This window comes from Homarus americanus, unplaced genomic scaffold (assembly GCF_018991925.1).
Source record: "Homarus americanus isolate GMGI-L3 unplaced genomic scaffold, GMGI_Hamer_2.0 scaffold6317, whole genome shotgun sequence".
NCBI lineage: Eukaryota > Metazoa > Arthropoda > Malacostraca > Decapoda > Nephropidae > Homarus > Homarus americanus.
This window is the reverse complement of record NW_024730668.1, coordinates 17,815,294-17,838,305: the sequence shown is the minus strand read 5'-3', so window position 1 is coordinate 17,838,305 and position 23,012 is coordinate 17,815,294. Positions and strand designations below refer to the sequence as shown.

At 38.7% G+C, this 23,012-nt stretch overlaps 2 protein-coding genes across 3 annotated transcripts in view; one reads left to right on the top strand and one right to left on the bottom strand.

Moving 5' to 3' along the window:
• Positions 1-21,877, bottom strand: part of LOC121867256 (signal peptidase complex catalytic subunit SEC11A-like) — a 29,617-nt gene extending 7,740 nt beyond the window's left edge. Inside the window, exon 1 of the mRNA XM_042367115.1 lies at positions 21,738-21,877. Within this exon, the coding sequence (XP_042223049.1) occupies positions 21,738-21,788 (51 nt within the window). The 5' untranslated portion in view covers positions 21,789-21,877. The remainder of the gene's footprint in view (positions 1-21,737) is intronic.
• Positions 21,878-22,331: 454 nt separating this feature from the next.
• LOC121867252 (nucleotide exchange factor SIL1-like) overlaps positions 22,332-23,012 on the top strand; it is a 46,118-nt gene continuing 45,437 nt past the window's right edge. For both annotated transcript variants that reach the window (XM_042367114.1, XM_042367112.1), the window contains exon 1: positions 22,332-22,448. The gene's annotated coding sequence lies outside the window, so the exon portion shown is untranslated. The remainder of the gene's footprint in view (positions 22,449-23,012) is intronic.

The window sequence follows — 23,012 nt, the reverse complement described above, 5'->3', positions numbered from 1 at the left end:
ATAGAATAAAGGTTAGAATAATTAATTAAAGAAATATTCACCATAAGGAGAGGTTAAAATCATAAAAAAAAATTATTATGAATCACCGATGACCATTCCGAGATAAATTATTTTTTATTTATTTTTATTTATTTTTTATTTATTGGGCACTCCCCTACATCCTTGTGTAAGGTGAAGCGCAGAAGCATTTACAGTGCCCAACAGGGAAGCATGCTAAGTTCATGCTTGCCTTCATGTCTCATGAGTTAAGGGCATAGAAGCCTGAAGAGTCAAGGGTATAGAAGCCTGAAGAATCAATAGTTTATGTCATTAAGTTATTGGAAGCTCCAACAACTTGTCCCTGAATACGAATTCGCAACTTTCGATTTACACTAGGTACCTACTTTACTGCTAGGTAAACAGGGGCTAATGGGGGCTAGGAAGTACTGTATGTCCAAACAACTTCCACCGGCGATAAATTATATTATGAAGAGAAGTGACCTTGATTCTGGTTATATTAGTCACCATCTGCTTAAGTCATTACCTGTGTTAAATCATCATAGTCATCATCTACGTTAGTCAGTTTTAAGCCCATCACACATGACTGCCCGACCATCGATGCTCTTTCCGCGCGAGGGTGTTAGTTTTCAATGCGTCTTATTATTTACGCAGGTGGATGTAAGACCTCCTACCCTCACTGACGCAGCTATGGTCAATTTGGTGACAGTGAAATGTTTGACAGTTAGCGCTAAAGGTCTAGTGAAGTATTTGTTAGTTTATTTGTCGTTTAGATTGAGCTTTTGTTTTTTGCTTATAAAATTTCATAGAAGTGACCGGGGAGAATATAATTTACATTGCTGGGATTCTTTTAAGATAGTGATTAATTTGAATGTAAACATGCAATAGTTTGCATTAGACTAAAATTTTAGTATTCATTTTGCACAAATATTAAAGAGCACAATTTTCTTGATATTTAATCCCCTGGAAACGAATGTTAACATAGAAAAGATTTCTGAATTACTGAATTGGCAGACTAGCCCATCAGCTGATGCTCACAACAAAACGTGATGTTCGTGAGGATTTCGTTAATCGAATTTTTGTTCGTTAACCGAATTGAAGATTCCTATGGAAAGTAATTCGTTACCTGAAAATTCGTTAACAGAGGGAACACTGTACAGGGTATATACATATACACTTTATATATGTATGTATATATATATATATATATATATATATATATATATATATATATATATATATATATATATATATATATATATATATATAATATATATATATATATATATATATATATATATATATAATATATATATATATATATATATATATATATATATATATATATATATATATATATATATATATATATACATACAAACAGTTAACCCTCACTTTACGCGGTCCCACATTCCGCGTTTCCACGTTTACGCGGTGCCCTGCCGGAACCCAGGATGCTCACATTCCGCGGTGCGTGTACCCCTTTACGCGGAAAGCGGCTGGCGAGCCGCGCCATTTTTGGATCCAAACCTCCCGCCATCCGCCATGTTGTGTAAGCTGCGTGAACATGGTGCGCACAAGGTCGCCCAGTCATCAAAACATTACCAGTTCTTCACCCGCCACCCACCACAGAAGGCCCAAGTCAGTGATAGTGATAATTATGGTGAGGATATGGACTTATATGGACTTTGGGGAGTTTGACAAAGAGGCCCTGCAAGCCTCTGTGGTGGATAGTGATACAATTGATACAAGTGACACAGGTGAGGGCCAATAATCTGCCCTCTGCCTCGGAACCAACCGCCCATCCCCGTGTGCCCAGCCATTTTTTCTACTAATGTAAGTGTTAAAAAACCTAATATTATTGATATTTCTCTTAATTATTAATTGTGTGTGCATACCATCATAAAGTTAAGATAATATTTTTACTACAACATAGTTGTGTGTCGTCAAAAAGTGGAGTTTGGGGATCGGCCCGGACTCCATTTCAATTAATCCCATATGTTATGTTATTCACTTTACGCGTTTCTCACTTCTGCTTGGGACCTTCAGGAGTTACGTGCCAGCGTAAAGTGGGGATATATATATATATATATATATATATATATATATATATATATATAAATATAACTAACTCTACCTGCCTTATATATATATATATATATATATATATATATATATATATATATATATATATATATATATATATATACTATATATACTTCTGCTGCTATATCACTATATATATATATATATATATATATATACTCATATATATATATATATATATATATATATATATATATATATATATATATATATATATATATATATATATACAGTGAGTTCTGCTATAATGCGTGTTTTGATAACGCGAATTTGCTCTAACGCGATTTATGAATTCGGAACAATATTTGTATAACGCGAACGCTTGTTTGCTATAACGCGATTTTTGCTTACTATTTCTCCAATTTTGTGGTATTAACTGTGAATATAGTAAAGAAGAATATCTCCAAAAAGCGTTCTGATGATAGAATTCCCGGTGATTATCGTAAAAGAAAGGATATAACACTTGAAGAGAAGCTTGATGTTATCAACCTCAAAATCACCCTTCTCCCCCATCAAGTTACATTCATATTTTTTCAAGGTAAAGTGTTAAATTTACTGTATGATTTCATTATTAGATATGAATGTAACATTTATTTAGACTGTGCTATCCTTTGTGTTAGGCTAACTACTAAATTTTTTCGATTTCGAGTAATCTGCACCTAACCATATTTTCTCCATAAGCCCTGTTATTTCTATTACGCGATTTTCTATAACACGATATTTTACAAGAACACAATTATCGCGTTATACCAGAACTACCTGTATATATATATATATATATATATATATATATATATATATATATATATATATATATATATATATATATATATATATATATATATATATATATATATATATATATATATACACACACACAGTCAACCCTAGCTCTACGCGGTCCCACATTCCGCGTTTCCAAGTTTACGCGGTACCCTGCTGAAACCCGGGATGCTCACATTCCGCGGTGCGTGTACCCCTTTACGCGGAGAGTGTATGGCTCGAAGCTATTTTTAGATTCGCCCCTCCCGCCTGCTCCCGCCTCCGCCTGGGCAAGCCGCGCGGTAAGGTTGCGCCGTGCATGTCTCTGTTGCGTTATCAGTGACGTCATATGACGTATCGGACTGTGATTGGCCATGCATCCCTACCTCCCTCCGCTGCTAGCTTTAATTGGTTTAAAGTAATATGATGTGTCCACCCGGGGGAGGGAGGGAGGGAGGAAAGATGACGCTTGACCTAGCCGCGGCAGTTTCATCCCTCCAGGCCACACCATGTAATCGTGCATCCATTGTTCTTTAAAATGGCATCCGCCGGACCACCGCCCCCAGAGAGAAACCTTTCCTTGCCTGGACCCAGCCGCCCTAAGCCAAAGAAGACACGACGTTCCTTAAGCTACGAGGTGAAGTACAAGATCATCCAAGAGTTGGAGAAAGGAAGAAGACAGGTTGATTTGGCGCGTCAGCATGGTGTGAACGAATCTACGATCCGGACGATAAAGAAGGATGCAGCCAAGATAAAGGAGCACATGAAGATCACAAAGGCTACAGGTGCTTCTATGATCAAGTATTTCCACAACCAGGTGCTTCTCAAGGCGGAAAAATTACTTGTGACCTACTTGGTGCATCAGGCGCGACGGAACATGGCGGTGGACACGCGCTCTGTTAAGGAGTTACGCACGTGAACTGTATGCTGCAGTGTCATGAAAGATGGGAATTACAGAGCCCAAACCCTTTAATGCTTCCTCTGGGTGGTTACAGAGGTTTAAGATGAGGAACAAGATCACCAATATCAACATTGGTGGTGAAAAAGCTAGTGCTAACCGTGTTGCGGCTAGAGATTTTCCTCCGTTTCTACGTGAGATTAAAAAGGAAGGACAGTACACCGATGACCAGGTGTTTAACATGGACGAATCTGGTCGTTTCTGGAAAAAGCTACCTTCCAAGACCTTCGTTGTGAAAAATGCCAGCAAGATTCGGGGCCGGAAGTTGCAGAAGGAGCGCATCACCGTCCTGTTTACCACCAATGCCTCCAGTGCCTGTAAGCTCAAGTTATTGGTGATCCACACAGCACGCAAGCCGCACGCCTACAACAGCATGGACATGACCAAGCTAAATGTCCACTGGCTGACCACACGTAAGGCGTGGATGTTCTCTACACTGTCCCTCTCCTGGTTTGATGACTGTTTTGTTCCCGATGTAAAAAAATTCTGTGAGCGACAGAATGTGCCATTCAATATTTTGTTGCTGCTGGACAACGCACCAGGACACTCGCCCCTAATGTTAGATCGTCACCCCAACGTAAAAGTGGTCTTCCTTCCTCCCAACACTACGTCTATATTACAGCCCATGGACCAGGAGTTGATTTGCAATGTGAAAGCTGCATTCTCAACCAAAAAATTCCAGCTCCTGAACGACTACACCAACACCAGGGAAGAGTTGCGTAACCTGAGTGATACCACCACCGATAGCAAGAGCGAAGAAGATGAGGATCAACAGTTGGAACAGCAAAAAATACTCTTCAAACAATTCTGGAGAATATTTAACACCAAGAAAGCTGTGGACTTCTTGGTGGAGTCATGGGATCAGCTGTCTATTGCTACAATTCGTCACGCATGGAGACATGTGTTGCATGGAATACCAGGTGAGAGGAGGAGTCAATCTGTGACTGGTGAGGTTCAGAATGTTGCAGTAGCAGTGGACCTTGCCAGAGAAGCTGCGCAGACTGTTACAGTTCCAGGCTTCTCCGAGACCACCAACGACGACATCCTGGAGGTGATCAGAGATCCTGAAGTGACTGCCGACGAGATGTTGGAAGAAGAACACGTCAGTGAAGAGGAGGAAGAAGGTGCGTCAGTCTCCGAAGAACACAATTTAAGTCATAGTGATATTAAGGGTGCTATGGAGTGTGCAGAGAAGATGAAGTCCTTCCTTTCCCGCGACAATGACGATGACCGCTATGAAGTCTTCCATACCCGGCTGGTGCAGGCTATGGAGCCGTACATCAAGGTGTATCACGACAACATCAACGCCAGCCGTCAGCAAAGCATAACAGATTTCTTCACCCGCAACCCACCACAGCCAGCCCAAGCCAGTGATAGTGACAGTGAAGATGACTTTGAGGGATTTGTCAGGGAAGCCCTGACAACTGTAAGTGACAGTGATGGTGATTCACCTAGTAATGGTGATTCACCTGAGGGCCAGTAATCTGCCCTCTGCCTCGGAACCAGCCTCCATCCCTGTATGCCGACCCATCTCTTCTACTACCGTAAGTGTTACACCAAATTTTTAGTTTTCTAACCTAACCTTTATTTTTCCTATGTTAACCTTTATCTTTCCTAACCTAACCTCTTCTATATTACTTGTTTTTTCATACCATCATAAAGTTAAGATAAAATTTTTACTGCAACATAGTTATGTGTCGTCAAAAGGTGGAGTTTGGGGATCGGCCTGGACTCCATTTCAATTAATCCCATATGTTATGTTGTTCACTTTACGCGTTCCTCACTTTCCGCGGTACCCTCCGGGTTACATTAACCGCGTAATGTGAGACCCAACTGTGTGTTAGCGGTTAGCGTTCCCCGGTCACAGTCATAGGCTTGTGTGCCGTGGGTTCGAATCCTGGTGGGTTGAGGTGTTGATTATATATATATATATATATATATATATATATATATATATATATATATATATACTGTACTGTATATAACTACAGTACTAAGTTTGTATTGGTACTCACCAATGGGCGGAGGTGGTAGAGCGAGTGTGTGGTGGGTAGTGGAGCAGAGGAGGAGGATGGCGGGAGCGGAGGAGGAGGGTGGGAGCGAAGGAGGGCGGGGAGTCACTGAGACTCTGTGGCTGCCTCCTGTTCTGACTGGGGTTCCTCCGCCGCTGCTTGCTCCTCCTCCGTTGATGTTTGCTCCTCCTCTGCTGCCGGCTGTTGTGAAGAAGTTACTTCTGTCGTCCCATGACGAAAAAATTAATCCAGTGTTGACTGCTTGGTGCTACTCATCATCTTCTTACAGATCTCAGTGTAACAACCAAGACTGTCCTCAATGCTCCATTGAACCTTTGAGCTACGTTCTCTGTTTGGGTCGTCATCTAGAAGGATTTGCATTGCTTGCTGGATCATGTTCAACGATTCTGCCATCCTCTTGGAAGTTAGCGTTCGTTGAGGTTCTTTGTCGTCGTCTTCAACGGGACTGTGTTCTGTTAGTTGTTGCAGATCTTCATTGGTGAGCTCTTCTGGATGGGATGCCAGGATGTCCTTAAGATCCTCTGATTTCAGCTCATCAAAGCCTGCCTCTCTAACCAAGCTAAGGATATCCCTATTCACAAATGGGACTAAGTCTGTGAATCCCGTAAAACTGTTGACGCACTCACGCCAGTTTACGCCACACACCATTCAGGCAACTTGCTGAAACCTCTTCCCATGCCTTGCCAATGTTGTCAATTGCATGAAGAATGTTGAAGCCGCGCCAATATTCTCGAATCGTTGGTTTATTTTCTCCATCTGTAGCCTTGAGCAGCTGGGCCATGGTATGGCGTAAATAATACGCCTTGAATGCGGTGATGACGCCTTGGTCCATAGGCTGCATCAGTGCTGTCGTGTTGGGAGGCAGGAATACAACTTTTACACTGTCATGCAAGAGAGGATGAGCTGGAGCATTGTCTATGATGAGAAGAATTTTGAAGTTAAGGTTCTCCTTGGCACAGTATTCCTTCAGTGCAGGGACGGCGTACACATTTAACCACTGGCTAAATATGGCGCCGGTTATCCTTGCCTTCTTATTTGCCTTGTAGATGACAGGAAGGTGATCCTTAGAGTAACCTTTCAAAGCCTGTGGGTTGGCAGCGCAAAAATCAGCATAGGCTTCAGCTTGAAGCCACCGGCAGCAGTTGCTCCAAGCGGTCTTTTGCCGCTTTAAAACCTGGCGCTCTTTTCTCCTCCTTGGAGATATAGGTCCTCTTAGGCATCCCCTTCCAAAAGAGACCAGTCTCATCCCCATTGTAGACTTGCTTCGGTGAGTAGCCTTGTAACAATGTCATGAGTTTCCCGCCACTTGAGAGTTCCCGCCAATTTTAAGCCAATAGTGTGAAGGCCTTAGGCCCGTCTTCGACCAATGAGAAAGCCTATGAGGCATGACGTCATGAAAGTTTGGGTGTCCCTTGTGGGCCCACCCGGAGTCTGCATTTGGTAAGAGTTAAGTGTGGTTGTGTCCTGGGTGTCACCACGTCATATGGCGGCTATAACATGAGTACCTATTAGGTTTGATCTGTTTCCGAAATGTATTGCGAGTACCGTATTTTGCGGCACAGAAGACGCTGCATCGTGGAAGACGCACCCTGATTTTGGAAATGTAATTCTAGGAAAAAAAAATTTATACTTACTAACCGACACCAATGAAACCGTTGCTTGATATACAGCCCCTTTGGCACAAGTACACACTTATAACTGCTTATCAGTCGTCATTTTCATCAATTTAAAAAAAATTAATAATCTGGATAAGTAGGTGAAATCTTTAAAAAGCATTCATTTTATACACCTGGTCACCTACGTGTCTAGCGGGCTGTAGTGTTTACATTCTTTCTCTTGTTTTTGTCGGTATGACAACGATGGGAAATATTTTCCAACAGTAGAAGGTAAGCAAATGTAAACATGTACAGTATATCAACGTCTAAAGAAAACTAAAAATCTTTATTTAAAAAAAATAAATTAAAAGTAAAAAAGCAACTCTAAAAATTAGACGAATTAAAATTTTTGGTGTGAAGAAAAAAAAATTTCTGCGCTTTGAGACCAGCAGACAATCTTTCACAATTCCTCAATTAGATGGTGCTGATGCACCACTGCCATTAGTAAACAAACCGCACAGCAGCAAGGGTTGTGTAGCTGCAGCCGTTTATTTTTTACCTACCGAGTAAGTAAATACAGTAATCGTATTTTTCGCAGTACAGTATATCAACAATATTAGTTAAATCAATTGTTTTATAGTACTGTATAGAGAATACTTGTAATTGCTAAGTAATGAGGTAACAGTCTTTGTAAGGGGCTAATTTCAGTTGACCCTAAGAAAACCTCTGCTACAACCCATCAACTAGCGTCGTGGAAGACGGATGGTAATTTTCAAGGTATATTTTTGTAATAAAAAGTGCGTCTTCCATGCCGTAAAAAATGGTAATGGACCCCTTGGTTAGCAAGCTAGGAATTTAGGTTTATTATTTTGAAGTGTAATTGTTCAATTTGAGTAACGTCGTTAATAAAAGAAGAACCATTATGATTAGTTCTCAATTTCCTTGTGTTGACTAAAACATTATCATGCATGTCTTTGGTATTATGCAGTAATACGGTGAGTCCTATATACAATAACTATCCTATATTTCCCCTCTATGAAGTATTGATATCTCAGTCCCTCTATGTTGCAGACAATACTCCTTGGTTCGTGGAATGAAACAAGTCATGAACCAATCCTCAAACAGTGCGAAGGTCATCCAGGCTTTCTTATTACTGCGATAAAACACTGGCAATGTGTGCTTGCTGACATGTTTAAAAGCCCTGGGGTTCTCTGAATGATAGATCATGAAGGGCTTTAGCTTGAAACCAGCAACCTCCCCCCCCCCCAACAGAAGTGTAATTCTGTCCTTGAATCCTGGCATTGTTTTCGTCCCTTTGTGGATGTATGTCCGCTCAGGCATGCGCTTCCACAATAATCCAGTCTCATCCACATTGAATGTTTGCTCAGGCAAATAATTCCCTTCCACAATCACTTCATCTAACTCCTCCTTAAAAGCTTCGGCAGCACCAACATCGGCACTAGCTGCCTCTCCACTCACCTTAACATTGTGTAGACTGTAGCGTTTTTAAATCTATCAAACCACCCATGACTTCCTGTAAAGGTTTGATCACATTCATCTCCTGCCTGCTCCTTCAGGCTTTGGAACAGACTTCTTGCTTTAGCCTGTATGGTTAGAAGGCTTAAGGGTACACGCTTCTGTATCTGGTCTTCTATCCATATCACCAATAATTTTTCCATATCGTGAATAGGACCTTGTCTTTTCTTTGAAATTATAGTTCCCTTTATAGGTGTTGTTCCTTTCACTACATCACGAATACGTTCCTTGTCCTTCAGACTAGTGGATATGGTCGAGTGTGAGAAACCTAGGTCACGTGAGATTGTTGCTACAGTCTTTCCATTCTCATGCTGAGTTATTATCTTCATTTTTATCTAAAAAATAATTGCCTGTCTCCTTTTCCTTGGCACACCACCAGCACTCTCACTTTTACGCTTTCCAGTCATTATAAAGTCAATTATATACGATAATAACGAAAGTTCACAGCGCGATCAGTATATAAGATACGATAGCCAAACACCAACTAAGCGCTCCACTGAGTGAGTGTGCCCACGCGGCGACCCAGCCGCATCACGCTCTCGCCCGGGACAGAAATGTTTCGGTATAGAAAATGCGCACGTCATTTGAAAATATTTTTGGTCACGACTGCTGCGGTCATATGTCCCGACAGTCGTAAGGTCAGAGCAGGTCGTAAGTACCAATGGACGCAAGTCCATGCAGTCGTAAGTCGGGGACTACCTGTATAGACCTAATTATCAAGTGAACCATTTACTAACATAAAGTATATTATTAGTGGTAATGCAGCTCCTGCCAATATTTCAATGTCAAACAGAGGCCCTAACCCATTCACTACAAGGAATCCCACTTTTAATATTTTATTTGGCTAATGCCAGATGATTTTATTCATTTCAGAGGGGACCCCATACACAAGGGGTTAACTGCCAAACTATAGTAAAAAATTCTTATTATTGAACTTAGCTTACTGTACCCGATAATCAATATTTATACTATGACGCTAAATACCATTTTTAAATTTTAATTTTTGTCTTTTTCAAGTTACTGGACAGAAATGGTGGGGGTATAAAATATCAGATCCCCTTTAGATTAGCCCCTAGCTTATCTCACCTTAAGATTAACCCCCTTAACATTAACCTAACCTAACCCCCCAGGTAGCATTAGGGTGATTAATAATAATTAAGTCAAATTAGCTGGTTTGGCTAATCTTCAAGCGATCCAAAAATCTCCGACTATCTGCGTACAGTACACAAAAGTTGTGTAGAAAGACAAAGAAGTGTTCTGGATATTAACTAAAGAGGGGAGTGCTGTGTAGCTAAGTGACGATAACCTCTACAGTTACAGGTGCAGGCATCCCCCCCGTAACGGAAGGGTTCCGTTCCCGGAAAATTGACCGTATCGCGAAATTCCGTAACGCGAAACCTATTTTCCCATTGACTTCCATTATAAAACTGGAGATGTGTTCCTAAGGAATTTTTTCGGCCCCAAAAAAGTAATTCAAGCACTTTTATTAATGAAAATAAACATTTATAAACACATACAATACAGAGTATTAAATAATTTGTGATATACATTCTTAAAACACCAATTTAGGGGTTAATATTGCATAATACACCTAAACCCCGACTTACGACGGGGTTAGGGACCCAAATCCAGGTCGTAAGTCCGATATGGTCGTAAGTCCGATATAGATAAAAAAAAAAAATCTACAATGAAATACAGTACAGTAAAAGTAATGAATAATGATGAATGGATACAGTACAGTGAAAGTAATAAATAATAAGGAATGGATACAGTGTGACTGAGAACTTACCCTTTAATGTAGTCAGCTGAATGCATGGGGCCCCCATAATTTTCTAATTATACATGGAGACTACATTAACTGGAAACGTTTCGGTATAGAAAATGCGTGTGTCATTAAAAAAAAAAAAAGTCCAGTAGTCAGCAAGTCGGGGTCTAGGTGTATTGCATTATACAGCTATGTGTATGTTTATTTGAGTGCCCCGTCAAAGGAGTCCATTTTCTCTCACTTCAAAGCCGCCTGAGTTGTTCGTTTTATCTTAATCTTAAGAGTACACCAGGGACTACTGTATTATTTTTTAGTGGTGACACAGAATTTGATATTGCAACTGGGGTTGCAATTGTTGAGGCAACTTAGGTATGTCTGATTACAGTTGGAATATTCAAGATCCATTGTGAGTGATGTTTAAAGCTTCAACTGTCTTTATGGTTGGTAAAACTTGTCAAGTCTGTCAGTCTGAATGGCATGTGTGAGGCCTTGTGTTTGTTAAAATTTACCCCAATTTCCGTAAGGGCGGATTTACGGGCCGTAACGCGAAATTATTGGTCATAATTTACAAATTCTGTAACAGCGAAATTCCGTAACCCAGGCTTCCGTAACGCGGGGGATGCCTGTATATACAATACATAAATTCTATCATTTATACAGTACCAAAACACAACAGATGCTTCTCTGTCTATGCAAATATTCAAGAACAGTTACATGATGAAATAATGTTTGATGGCAAGAATAAATGACATCACTTGAAGATTAGTACCTTGCTTATTTCACCTGAGAATTAACCACGCTAATGCTACCTGGGGTTTGATAAGTTAGTGATATTGTGATTAACAAAACAAAATAAGCTGTGGACTAATCCTCAGGTGCCCTAATACATGTTCAGTACTAGTTGCATACAGTTATACATAATATAGTATACAGTAACAATATAAGTCTGATGAAAGATTTCTAAAGTTTACAAACAAGCTGAGTTCAACAACATTATTTCTGTGTTCAGGGATAAGATACTGTACTTTCTAAAACATTGATTACAATATAAAGATGAGGAAAAATGTTGACAGATGCCAAGGCAGTGATAGAAATTTGTGAATTAATTTCACACACACTCAGCAAACAGCTGTGCAAGTGACAAGTTGTTAGTCAACATAGACCTTTCACACTTTGCTGTGGCAACATGTAAGTTGTATACTACACAGGCAATAAGTGAGAGAACAGGAGGATTACTCAGACCTTGCTGCTTCTACTGCAGTGACTATAACACCACATGGATTCATGGATAACAAGTCCAGTGATGGCATCATAGCTCTGGAATGGCATCATAATAGAGTACTGTAAAATGTGAGACTTTCTTTAGAAATGCAAGTACCACACATCACTCTTCACTCCAGTGTATAGATCACATGAAGAATAGGAACCTCTGATTATTTCACCCATTGAATAAACTTTATTATAGTCAGGGGAACATCTGCATATTTGCTGCAACTGTGGACAAAAACCTGAAAGCTGGTTGATGTACCTTGTGGTACAGGTAATAGAAATTTTTTGTCCCTAAAGGGCAAAGGTTTCAAGGTCAAAGTTAAGGAAAATTAGATGGCAGTAACAACACATCAATTTTTTACCACGACTTTGGTCATTACTCAAGGTCATTGTTCAGTTTAGGTCATAAATAACACTATACAGTAATCAACTTTGTCTCATTATGAAGATTGATATGATATGTCACACATATAGTAATAGTTTATGCCTGATGCCCTTCTAAGAGTAAGCAGACTTTGTGGTCACGCGATTGACCTGATGACTCCGTGTGTATGACCAGGTGACCTGGTCAGTTGCTTTAACACAAATATTATTTTGACGGCAAAATTAGCCTTCTAGTTCTTCAGGGAGTCGTCTTTGGGAAGTTTTTAGCATCTGGCCTTGATACCCTGATTAACCTTGACCTCTACACCTTTGGCTTTAGGGCCTAAACCTTTACATTACCACAAGAAACAACTGTACCAATTTTCAGGTTTTTGTCCACAGTTGCGGCAAAGTCGTCAAGTTTGACAGATTTCCCCAGACTAAATGCCAACCTAACTTAACCTAACCTAAATCCACCTTCGGTATTATGGTGTTTAGTCATCAAGGAAAGGAAAAACAAGTAATCTGTTGGTTGTTAGTGCTGTTGTACAGGTGCTTGAACACATCGTACAACTGATATAATTACAGTATTACTCTATTTTACGGCACATAAGACGCACAGGCATACAAGACACCCCCGTATCAGCAGGGAATATTAAGGAAAAATTTGTTTTTGTATTTTTCACCTGTTGCCATAGTTTTCTTAAAATAATACATACAGTACCATTAAATAGGAGCAATAAATAAAAAATATACAGTGACCCCTCGTTTAACGAACGCCTCGGTTAACGAAATTTCGGTTAACGAACTGCCTTCCATAAGGATCTTCAATTCGGTTAACGAATTTCTTACGAACCGACCTCAACATGTTTTCGCTTGCACTGGCCGGGCAACCAGCTTTAGTGTCAGTCCGCCAATACATTAATCGGTTCTAGGGCTTAAATTCCTAACTATTTTAGTAAATATCAAGAAGTTTATACTATTCAATAATTTTAAAAGTTTAATATTCAATTTTTTAGTCATTTTAACAATTATTGAACATAATTGAAGGTAAAGTGACTAGTTTAAAGTGCAGCATCCAGCCTCTTAACACAGCAAACAGGCTTTAGTCTCTCTGTTTTCACTGGAGGTAACATCTTGCTTGAGACTCTCTTCAACTAAATGCTTTTTTTGTGTGTTTCCAAGCAAATTATTGGTCATTTTGAAATATATTTTACATATTGCCAATATATAATGCAGTACAGTGTTGATTTAAAGAAAATAATCTTGAAATACACCAAGAGAACTAAAATTTTATGGGTGAAATGGTGCCATGAGGTGACTTCTCTTCCACCCCAATGCCTTCTCTTCTTCCTTCTCCTCCACCCCCATTGTAATTCCCATCATCATCATCATCATCATCCAGGAGCCTTCTACATACACACCTCAAAGTAAGTGAACTTTTCTACCATTTTTGTTGAATTTAGGAAATTTTCGGTGAGCTGGAACCAATTACCCAAAAACCCATTGAAACAATGGTTTCGGTTAACGAACTTTTCGGTTAGCGAACGACCTTCTGGAACGGATTGAGTTCGTTAACCGAGGGGTCACTGTACTGTGTTGCAATTTGACTGCTGGACAATGAAATTTGTCAATCATTTCCCTAGACATGGGAGACAGCTCACTGCCCCTCCTCCACTCAGCATGAAACTCTTAACACATGAATAAAGTTTATTCACTTTTATGTTTTTGTGCTTATGATTTTTTTACCACAGTCTGTATGTAAGATTGTGTGTGCATTTAACTAGATACAAAACCCAATGAAAATTAAGTGTATATTGCTACCCAAAATTACGAGTTGAAAATTAGCCATAGCACAGCTGACAGCTTGACCTAGAGTGGCAGGGAGAGGGCTAGGGGGACATGGCTGTAGTGACAAGTCTTGTGTTACTACAATATTACAAATTCTGTACTGTACAAAACTAATATAAAATACTGAAAAACCAGGGGAAAAATGTAAGAAATATTATGACAGATGTAAAGTAACACCCTACACGTTAAGTCAAAAGGCTGAAGCAAACTCACAACTCCCTGTACAGTACAGTACCTATTTTCCAGCATTCATAATCCAAACCACCTACCTTTCTTAACTTATTTAACAAATTTTGTACTACTTCAAACAACATTTGTATATACTGCAAAATCTATATGAAAAAATGCAGTAAACCCAGTAAGAAAATGTTAAATGAAAGTTTAACATAAATGCCATTTACATACATACTGGCTGCTCAGCCACAGCAACACAACCCAGCCGGGAAACATCCAACACTGCCTCTGCCAACTCCCTGGTAACACCCATCCCCCACCGCACTCCACTCCAGCTAACTAACTCATTCTCAAAGAAATGTTTATTCCCCCTCTGTGTTTGACCTTACGATAATTTTTTGCATAATACTGTATGTATGCAGGCTTTTGTGTGCGCATAACTGAGTACAAAAATTAAGAAAGTTATGTATATCTACCCGAAATTATGAGTTGAAAAATAGCCGTAACACCTCACAGCTAGGCCTGGTGACTACAGTAATGAGTCTTAACTTGGCAACAATGCTGCCACTGATATTAAAAAATGCAAATGTGATAAGAAAATTACACTGCCCCTTCACTCAAAACGGATTTGTTCCATGCGGATTCGCTCGAACACGTTTTTCATTACTACCTGGTATTGCTTAACATAAGCCTATGATTTACCCAATCGCGGGTTGAGCCGGGCCAACACGGAAAAATTCAGTCTAGCAAAGTGCTCGGTCTGACCACAAGCAGAAACTTCACTTGGATTAATTTAATTGTTTTTTCTTTCATCACCAACCAACATCCTATACCACCATCATTCTACATACCCTTCACATATGAGTAAAGAATATTTATTATTCTTATTCAATCAACAGGAATGCCGAGAAGATCAGTGTCGTAATATCAGGTGAACATAACTTTCTTCATATATTCTTTTTATTCAGTTATTTGCTCACACAATCCTATACTTACAGAATGTGCAAAACAAAAAAATCATCATCACTAGGTCAAAAAAATAAAATAAATATAAAACATTTCTTTGTACGGCAGTGAGATTTAGCGGGAGTTAAGGTTATTATTCAACTCGTAATTTCAAGGTACAGGAAGATAAACTTAAATTCTTCATATTTCTTTTATTCAGTTACATGCACACACAATCCTACATACAGAATGTGCAAAAATATTAATAATAATACTACAGTAAAAGTCCAAAAATCCGGACCACCCGAGAATCCGGACTTTTTGAAAACTAATTTTTTTTAGCTGGCTTTTGTGTGTATGCGTGCATGCGTGAGCGCCACAGCTGCACAGCAACAACAAGCGACCAGGCGGTCGCCACTTTAAAACGAGCAATCAAACTGTGACAACGTATGTAATTTTGAGTCCTCCTCTTTCCATTTACAGAGTAAGTACTGTACAAGCCCATAATAATGGCTCCTAAAGTAGATAAATTTTGTTGTGTGAAGAGAAAGAAGAACACGTTGAAATTGAGTGACAAACTTGAAATAATTAAAGAAACTAGAACGTGGTGTGAGCAATACTGTTCTAATGGAAACATACGACATTGGAAAGTCTACAATTTATGATATAAAAAAGGCAAAGAATAAAATTCTAGAATTCAGAGCTTTTTCTTTAAAACTGCTCACTTTGATAAATGAAGCATGCTATATTTGCTAATGAATAAACTATCAAAATGTACCTGCTCATCTCTTCTTTCTTCCTCCTTAAATTTGAATTTTAAAAGTACAAGTGCTGCCTGAGAATCCGGAAAATCTAGACCGACCCAATCCCTAAGCAGTCCGGATTTTTGGACTTCTACTGTATAATATAATAATAATCATGAGGTCAACAACTTAAAACGATTAAACATTGCTTCGTGTGCCAGCAGGAGGAGGAATGTTGCTAAGGGAAGTCCCCAGCTTGGTCGGGTTGCTATGGTGAGGCATGAGGGAGGCCATGTGTAACTCAGCCAGTGCTTGCAAATGGCTGCGGTGTTAAATTTTTGGAAAATGATTTCATGGACACGCCAGTGCATCCACAATATCAAGGTTAAGTGAAATTGGTAGATGTACTGTACAGTGTATTAGTGAGTTACTTTTGAGCTGTACTATGTCTTTGAACTGTGTGTGTGTGTGTTATAATCATTCAATTTTTAGTATGTGTATTGCTGAAGAAAGTACTGTAATGGGTACTCTCACATCTACAAAAAATGTAAAACTACAACAAAGCGAGGGGCAGTGTATCTGTAAATTTTCATTTGTATCAGTATTTGTAGCTTTAAAGATAAATGGTGAAGGTATGACATTAATAGATAGTAATGCTTGTAAGAGTTCAGAAACGGTTGCTGCTTAGCTCTGAAGAGTTGGGTGCCTGCCTTACAGACGGTAATCATCAACAGTAAGTATAAATCCAGCTTTTATATCTACAATAATTCTTTTTTAATTATTTAAAAGTACAGTACGCCCGGGTAATTCGCAGTCCTCTATTTATTCGCGGATGACACCCTGGAAGTACCCAAGAATGTTTGTGGGTAGTTTTAAAGTTGCCGTCATTTTTGCGGCTGGGACAGGGAGCCATTCGTTCAAGAGACAGCAATTTCCTTTACCTGTAGTGTATTGTAAAAATGTGTGTGTGTGTGTATACACACACACACACACACACACAAAACACATACAAATAAATAATAATGGGAAAATCCTCTCATGAACCACCAGAAACAAATTTATTAAAAATGTGAGTCTACTCCGTGCTTTATTAATAAAGCACAGAGTACAGTATGTGTGTGTCTACTCAGACACACACACATATACAGTATATAAAACAGGTAAAAAAAAAATAATTGTGCTACGGGCAAACACCTAAAGGGAATACAGTATACATTTCTTTGTATACAAGTAAAAATGTAATCCCCCCCCCCCAGGTCAGCAAATGTTATTTGCAGATTTGGCGATTCGCGGCCATTTTGAGAACCTAACCCCCGCAAATTTGAAGGGCCTAGTGTAATAATAATATGTTTAACCCTTAGGCCCCGGGTGTCGTTCCAGAACGTCCACCTATTTTCCCGCCAATTTTTTATTATTTCTGGAAAAGTTGATTTTTTTCACGATTTAACCCCATGGGGGAGGGGGGGTACTACCAGCAGCACCCTAACCCGGGGCTTAAGGGTTAAGTAAGCAATAACATATTTTTAATTCTGGAATTAGGCTAGGTACAACTTAGCCTACTGGAGACAGCAACTGGGGGATTCATTAGTCTAAGGGAGACAGGAACTTCACATATAGAACACAGGCTCATTTTTTTAGCCACTCCTCAGATAAAAAAGTGTATCTTATATGCCGTAAATTACAATGATTATTAAATACTATTTAGGTAATGGTGGAAGATAGTATCACAAGTTAACCAGCTACTTGAGGACATTTTCTAAAGAAGGTAAAGGATGTTAGTGGTAACTCATGAAGAACCAAACTAACAATGTGTGTAATATACAGGGTATACTGTACAGGTACTGCATTATTTTTAAGATTTGTCTGTCATGAACACTATTCTAAACCCACTTATTACGCTGCCATATGTACGATGTTTAATACTGTATATGGGACGTTTTATTTTATCCACAGAAACCCTTCCAAAACTTATATTATTATTAGCAGGCTGATAAAATGAAGCAACCTTACTTCCTACCCTATGTTAGGTTAGGTAAGTTAGGTCTGTTCAGTCTATCTCCGACATTAAATCATAAATGTAGCAGTATTAGGTAAGTAGTTCCTGTGGATGAAACATAATGCTCCACATGTAAACTGTAAACAAAAGATGTCTTTAAGATACAGGTATTAAGGAAATAGTTGCTCCTCCAGACCTTTTGGACTTTTTATGATAGAAAAATGTTCTGAAGTTGATGGGTAATGTGTGATAACTCTCTTTCAGCATAATCAAGTTAGGCAGAGGTGAGAGAGAAATATATAATTGTATGCATCAGGAATTTTTAGTTTTGCAACGTAAAACTTTTAGTGGAATACGTAATAATCATAGTTGTGCATCAGTTATCAAGACAAAACACTAAACTCTCATAACTGTGGCCACTACTCTTAACCTAACCTAACCGAACCTACACCTCTACACACATTAAATAAAAGGTACGCTAATTTATGAGAACACCGCAAACACTAGAAGTTGTTCTATTTTGTTGATTTTTCCACAGATGTTCTCTATCATTATAGTAAGTATTTTAAAGGGTATAAAAACTTTTCCTTTTAATAATAAGTATTTTATTTTGATTTTTTTCTATATCTACGATTATATATAAATCACCTGTGGTGGGCAGGGGATGAAGGAAGAGGGAAATTGCAGGGTAAAAACACAGCAAAAAGCTTATCATATGTCACTAAAATGATGTCTCTATGTGCTTTTTTTGTAATTTACCATAAATACTCTTTGGAAAAATCTACTGAATCATCACATGTTGTTGTCTGCTCCGTTTAATTTTTACAACCGAGCTCCTCAGTCCAAGCATATTCTCATGTCCACATCCACAAAAAATTTTAGAATACAGTTGAGTCTGGATTTACGCGGTTTTGGTTTACGCCTTTTGTCATTTACGCGGTGCCTTGCCAGAATTGAAATGCTTGATTTACGCGGCAAATTTGGTCATTTACACAGGAAGCGGCGCTGGCAGGGTGCGCACAAGGTCGCCCAGTCAAGTAATCAAAACATTACCGAGTTCTTCACCCGCCACCCACCACAGTCGGCCCAAGTCAGTGATAGTGAGGATATGGACTTATATGGACTTTGAGAAAGCAGCCCTGCAAGCCTCTGTGGTGATACAGGTGAGGGCCAATAATCTGCCCTCTGCCTCGGAACCAACCCCTCATCCCCGTGTGCCCAGCCATCTTTTCGACTAAAGTAAGTGTTAAAAACCTAATATTATTGATATTTCTCTTAATTATTAATTGTATGTGCATACCATCATAAAATTAAGATGTTATTTTGACTGCAAGGTACGTATTGTGTCTGAAAAAGTGGAGTTTGGAGGTCGGCCCAGTCTCTATTTCAATTAATCCCATATGTTCTGTTATTTCATTTACGGGTTTCTCGTTTTACGCGGTACTCCGAGGGTTCAATGGACCGCGTAAATGAAGACCCCAACTGTATACCACAACACTTCAACAAAGTTGATTTCATTGGTACCAGATATCAAAATAAATACTTTATGTTTAATATGGCTGGGAGTATGTCCCCCAGCTAGAAAGTTAAGTAAGGTTAGGAAGGTCTCTTTGGTTCTAGTAAATGTTGCCTAGTTTAAAATACAGTACAGTACTTACTATAATGATAAGAACATCAGTGGAAAAAAGGTAAAAGTGCATTTTCACAACCAATTGGTTTTTTACCAGAAATCTATATTTTTCCCAAGGTTTTTGGTGTGATTCATTCGAATATGACCTTCATTCCATGGGAAATGAGTCGTTTTTTAGTTATCACCCTCCCCCCTCCCCTCCAACAATCTTATGAATGAAACTGCAATAATACCGGAAAAAATTAAAGAAGTTGAACAACTCCTTCTGACGGTAGCAGAGTTCTCATACATTACCAAAGATAATGTATGAGATGTGCTTAAGATTAGCACCATGACTAAACCTATATTAATGTTTTTCTAACACTGAACCAACTGTAAACTTTTACAAAAAAAAATTTCTGAATAGCCATCTACCAAACTATCTGTTCTATCTATCTATCAGATCATCTAACTTCTTCCCCCAATTTCTTACTACTATCTGAACTTGAACTGACCAAAGCAGGTTCACCCAAACCTTTTCAAGTCTCCAACTACAATCTTTATACCTCTTTCCGTTCTAAGGGAGGTGTATGTGCCTACTGCAACACACGTACACCTATAGCTCAACTCACGGATCTTGAATCTTCTCTTTATGTCATCTGGCTCAAAATATCTCTACCAATTATGACTATTTTTCTTTCTTTCCCTCTTATGGTTTCTCTCCCCCACTTTGTTCTCTAATTTCTAGCTTCCTTGAAATCCGATCCATGGCAGTTGTTGTCAAGGGATCGATATCTCGCTCTTTCTCTACCAAAAGTGGTGTCCCACAGGGTTCTGTTCTTTCACCTACTCTCTCCTTCTTTTTATCAAAGATTTATTTCACACTACAGTACTACTAATTCTATCCATTCTTACGCTATTGATTCTACTCTTCATATTTTTCCCTTCCTCCTATTTCTCAAACTAGTTCTGTTTCTAGAGCTGATATCATTTCATCTATCATTGCAGATCTGTGCAGCATCTCCGAATGGAGAGGTAGAAACTTGGTTAATTCAATACGTTGTAATAAAACATAGTATTTACCAATTGCACTTTCCAGATTAGATGATCTCCCACCAATCACATTTCAGGAAGCAATCATTCTGCCAAACTCTAAAATAAATATGCTAGGTTTCACCATTTCCTATAATATGTCATGGAAGCCACACATCCACAACATTGCTAAAGCTGCCTCCCGATAGCTCGGAATGCTGTACAGATGCCGTAGCTACTTCATTCCTGAGCAGTTGCTTCAAGTTTATAAGGTACTTTACGGGCAATGTTCAGTGTATTTGGCATCCTGTGTACCACCGGCAAGGCCGTGGGCTCGTAACACTCGTCTTGCCCGCCGTGCCCACCGTTTCTGTGTGGATGTCGATCACACTAGAATAACCCGTTATAGTACATCCTTCTTTCCTCACACAGCCAAACTGTGGAATGCTCTGCCTTCTTCTGTGTTTCCATACTCATACAATGTCTCACTTCAAAAAGCTGATTTTCCAGCATCTTCGTGGTGTAGATTAAGGTAATCTTTTTCTCTTCTATTTTGAATTTCTTTTTCCTCTTATTTTTTCGCCCCCTAGGCCCCGTTGTGGGTCGATGACCTGTGCCCAGGTGGGCTAGTCCCCATAAATTAAAATCTAGCTATCTACCTGTCTATATATCAATCTACCTATTAAACCATTTATCTATCAATCAAACCATCCAGCTATATGTCTATCTAACAAACCACCCAGCTATCTATCAAATCATCTATCTATTTATATATCAAGCCGTCCATTTATCTGCCTATCAAACCATCTATCTGTTTATATGTCAATTTGTCTATCAAACCATCTATCTATCTATCAGTTCATCTAACTAGATAACGTGTGAACAGCTCTGGAGTGACAGGCAAGAGGCAGCTGGAACAAACACACACACACTACACTCTATATCTCCCTTAATATACCTTTCAATACCTAACTAACGACACGTAAAACCGTACACTACCAACCTGACGTATGTTCATTCGTCTTAAATCGTCTAGGAAATCTAATTGCAACATTTTGGAGGTGTTGAGGAGGTGAAGCTGTAGGTCGCCGGGGTGGTGGTGTGTTTACTGCTGTGCTGCCTGGCACTGTGGCCCTGCTGTGTTGGCGCTTCTCTCCCCATATCTCTCTGTTTATCATTTAATTTATACATTAAAAAAATAAAATGATTGTAAAAATATCAGAAAATTTGATATATATTTCCAAAATAGATGAAAATGCATCTAATAAGGAGATAAAGAGCTAAATATAATATGTTATATATGATATTTTCATTTATTTTTTTGGATTTTTCAATAAAATTATGTATTACAAATATAAATATCAAATTATAACACTTAAAAATTGCATATACATACTATCAAACAGATAAAAATATGCATAATAAGCCGATAAAATCTAAATGCACATCTACTTATTTATATATTGCAATTTAAGAAATTCAAAATAATTAATGAATTACTTTTTACATATTATAATTATTATTTTTTAATTAAAAATGATAAGTTGTGTAAAAGTTTGAAAAGAAGTATTAGGCTCGTAGTTAGGCAAACAAAGTGACGTGTGACTCGAGGGTTGGAGGAGGTGATGACACATCTTAGGACACGTACTGTATATTACTACCCAATACACGCCACTGTCAACAACTGATGTGTTAATCTTCCCAGGTGTGAGTGGTAAGTTTGTCAAGTAACTGATAATAATGGTAAAGGGTGACCACCAGAAGGAATTGGTTGAAAATTGATCTGCACACTAATATGACATTAAACGCAAAAATGGAAACGACAATGCCTAGAACCTGACCTAACGTACCCAACCTAGGTCAGGTTCTATTAGGTTTGATGCATTATCGTGTTAACTAATGTGAAACAACTTACCTTATTATTGAGGTTGATATACATCAGCAATGGCGAGGAGGTGGCTTACCATAATTTTTTATGGTATTATTTTATTTACACACCGTTCATTCCTACCATTAATCTATTATCATATTTCAATAAGACGTCTAATTATAAGATAATTTTCATCTATTACATTACCGGCGAAAATCTATAATAATGGAGATAGCTTTTCCAAAATATTTTCTATTTTCTTCCATTAACATCCCGCCATTATCGTTTGCCTCCCATCCAACACTGCGTGTCTCCTGCGTCTCCTTCATAAATCATCCTGCGCATGCGTTGCTGTACACATCATGCAGCCAATCAAAAGCCTTTTTGATTTTGAAACCAATTAAAATG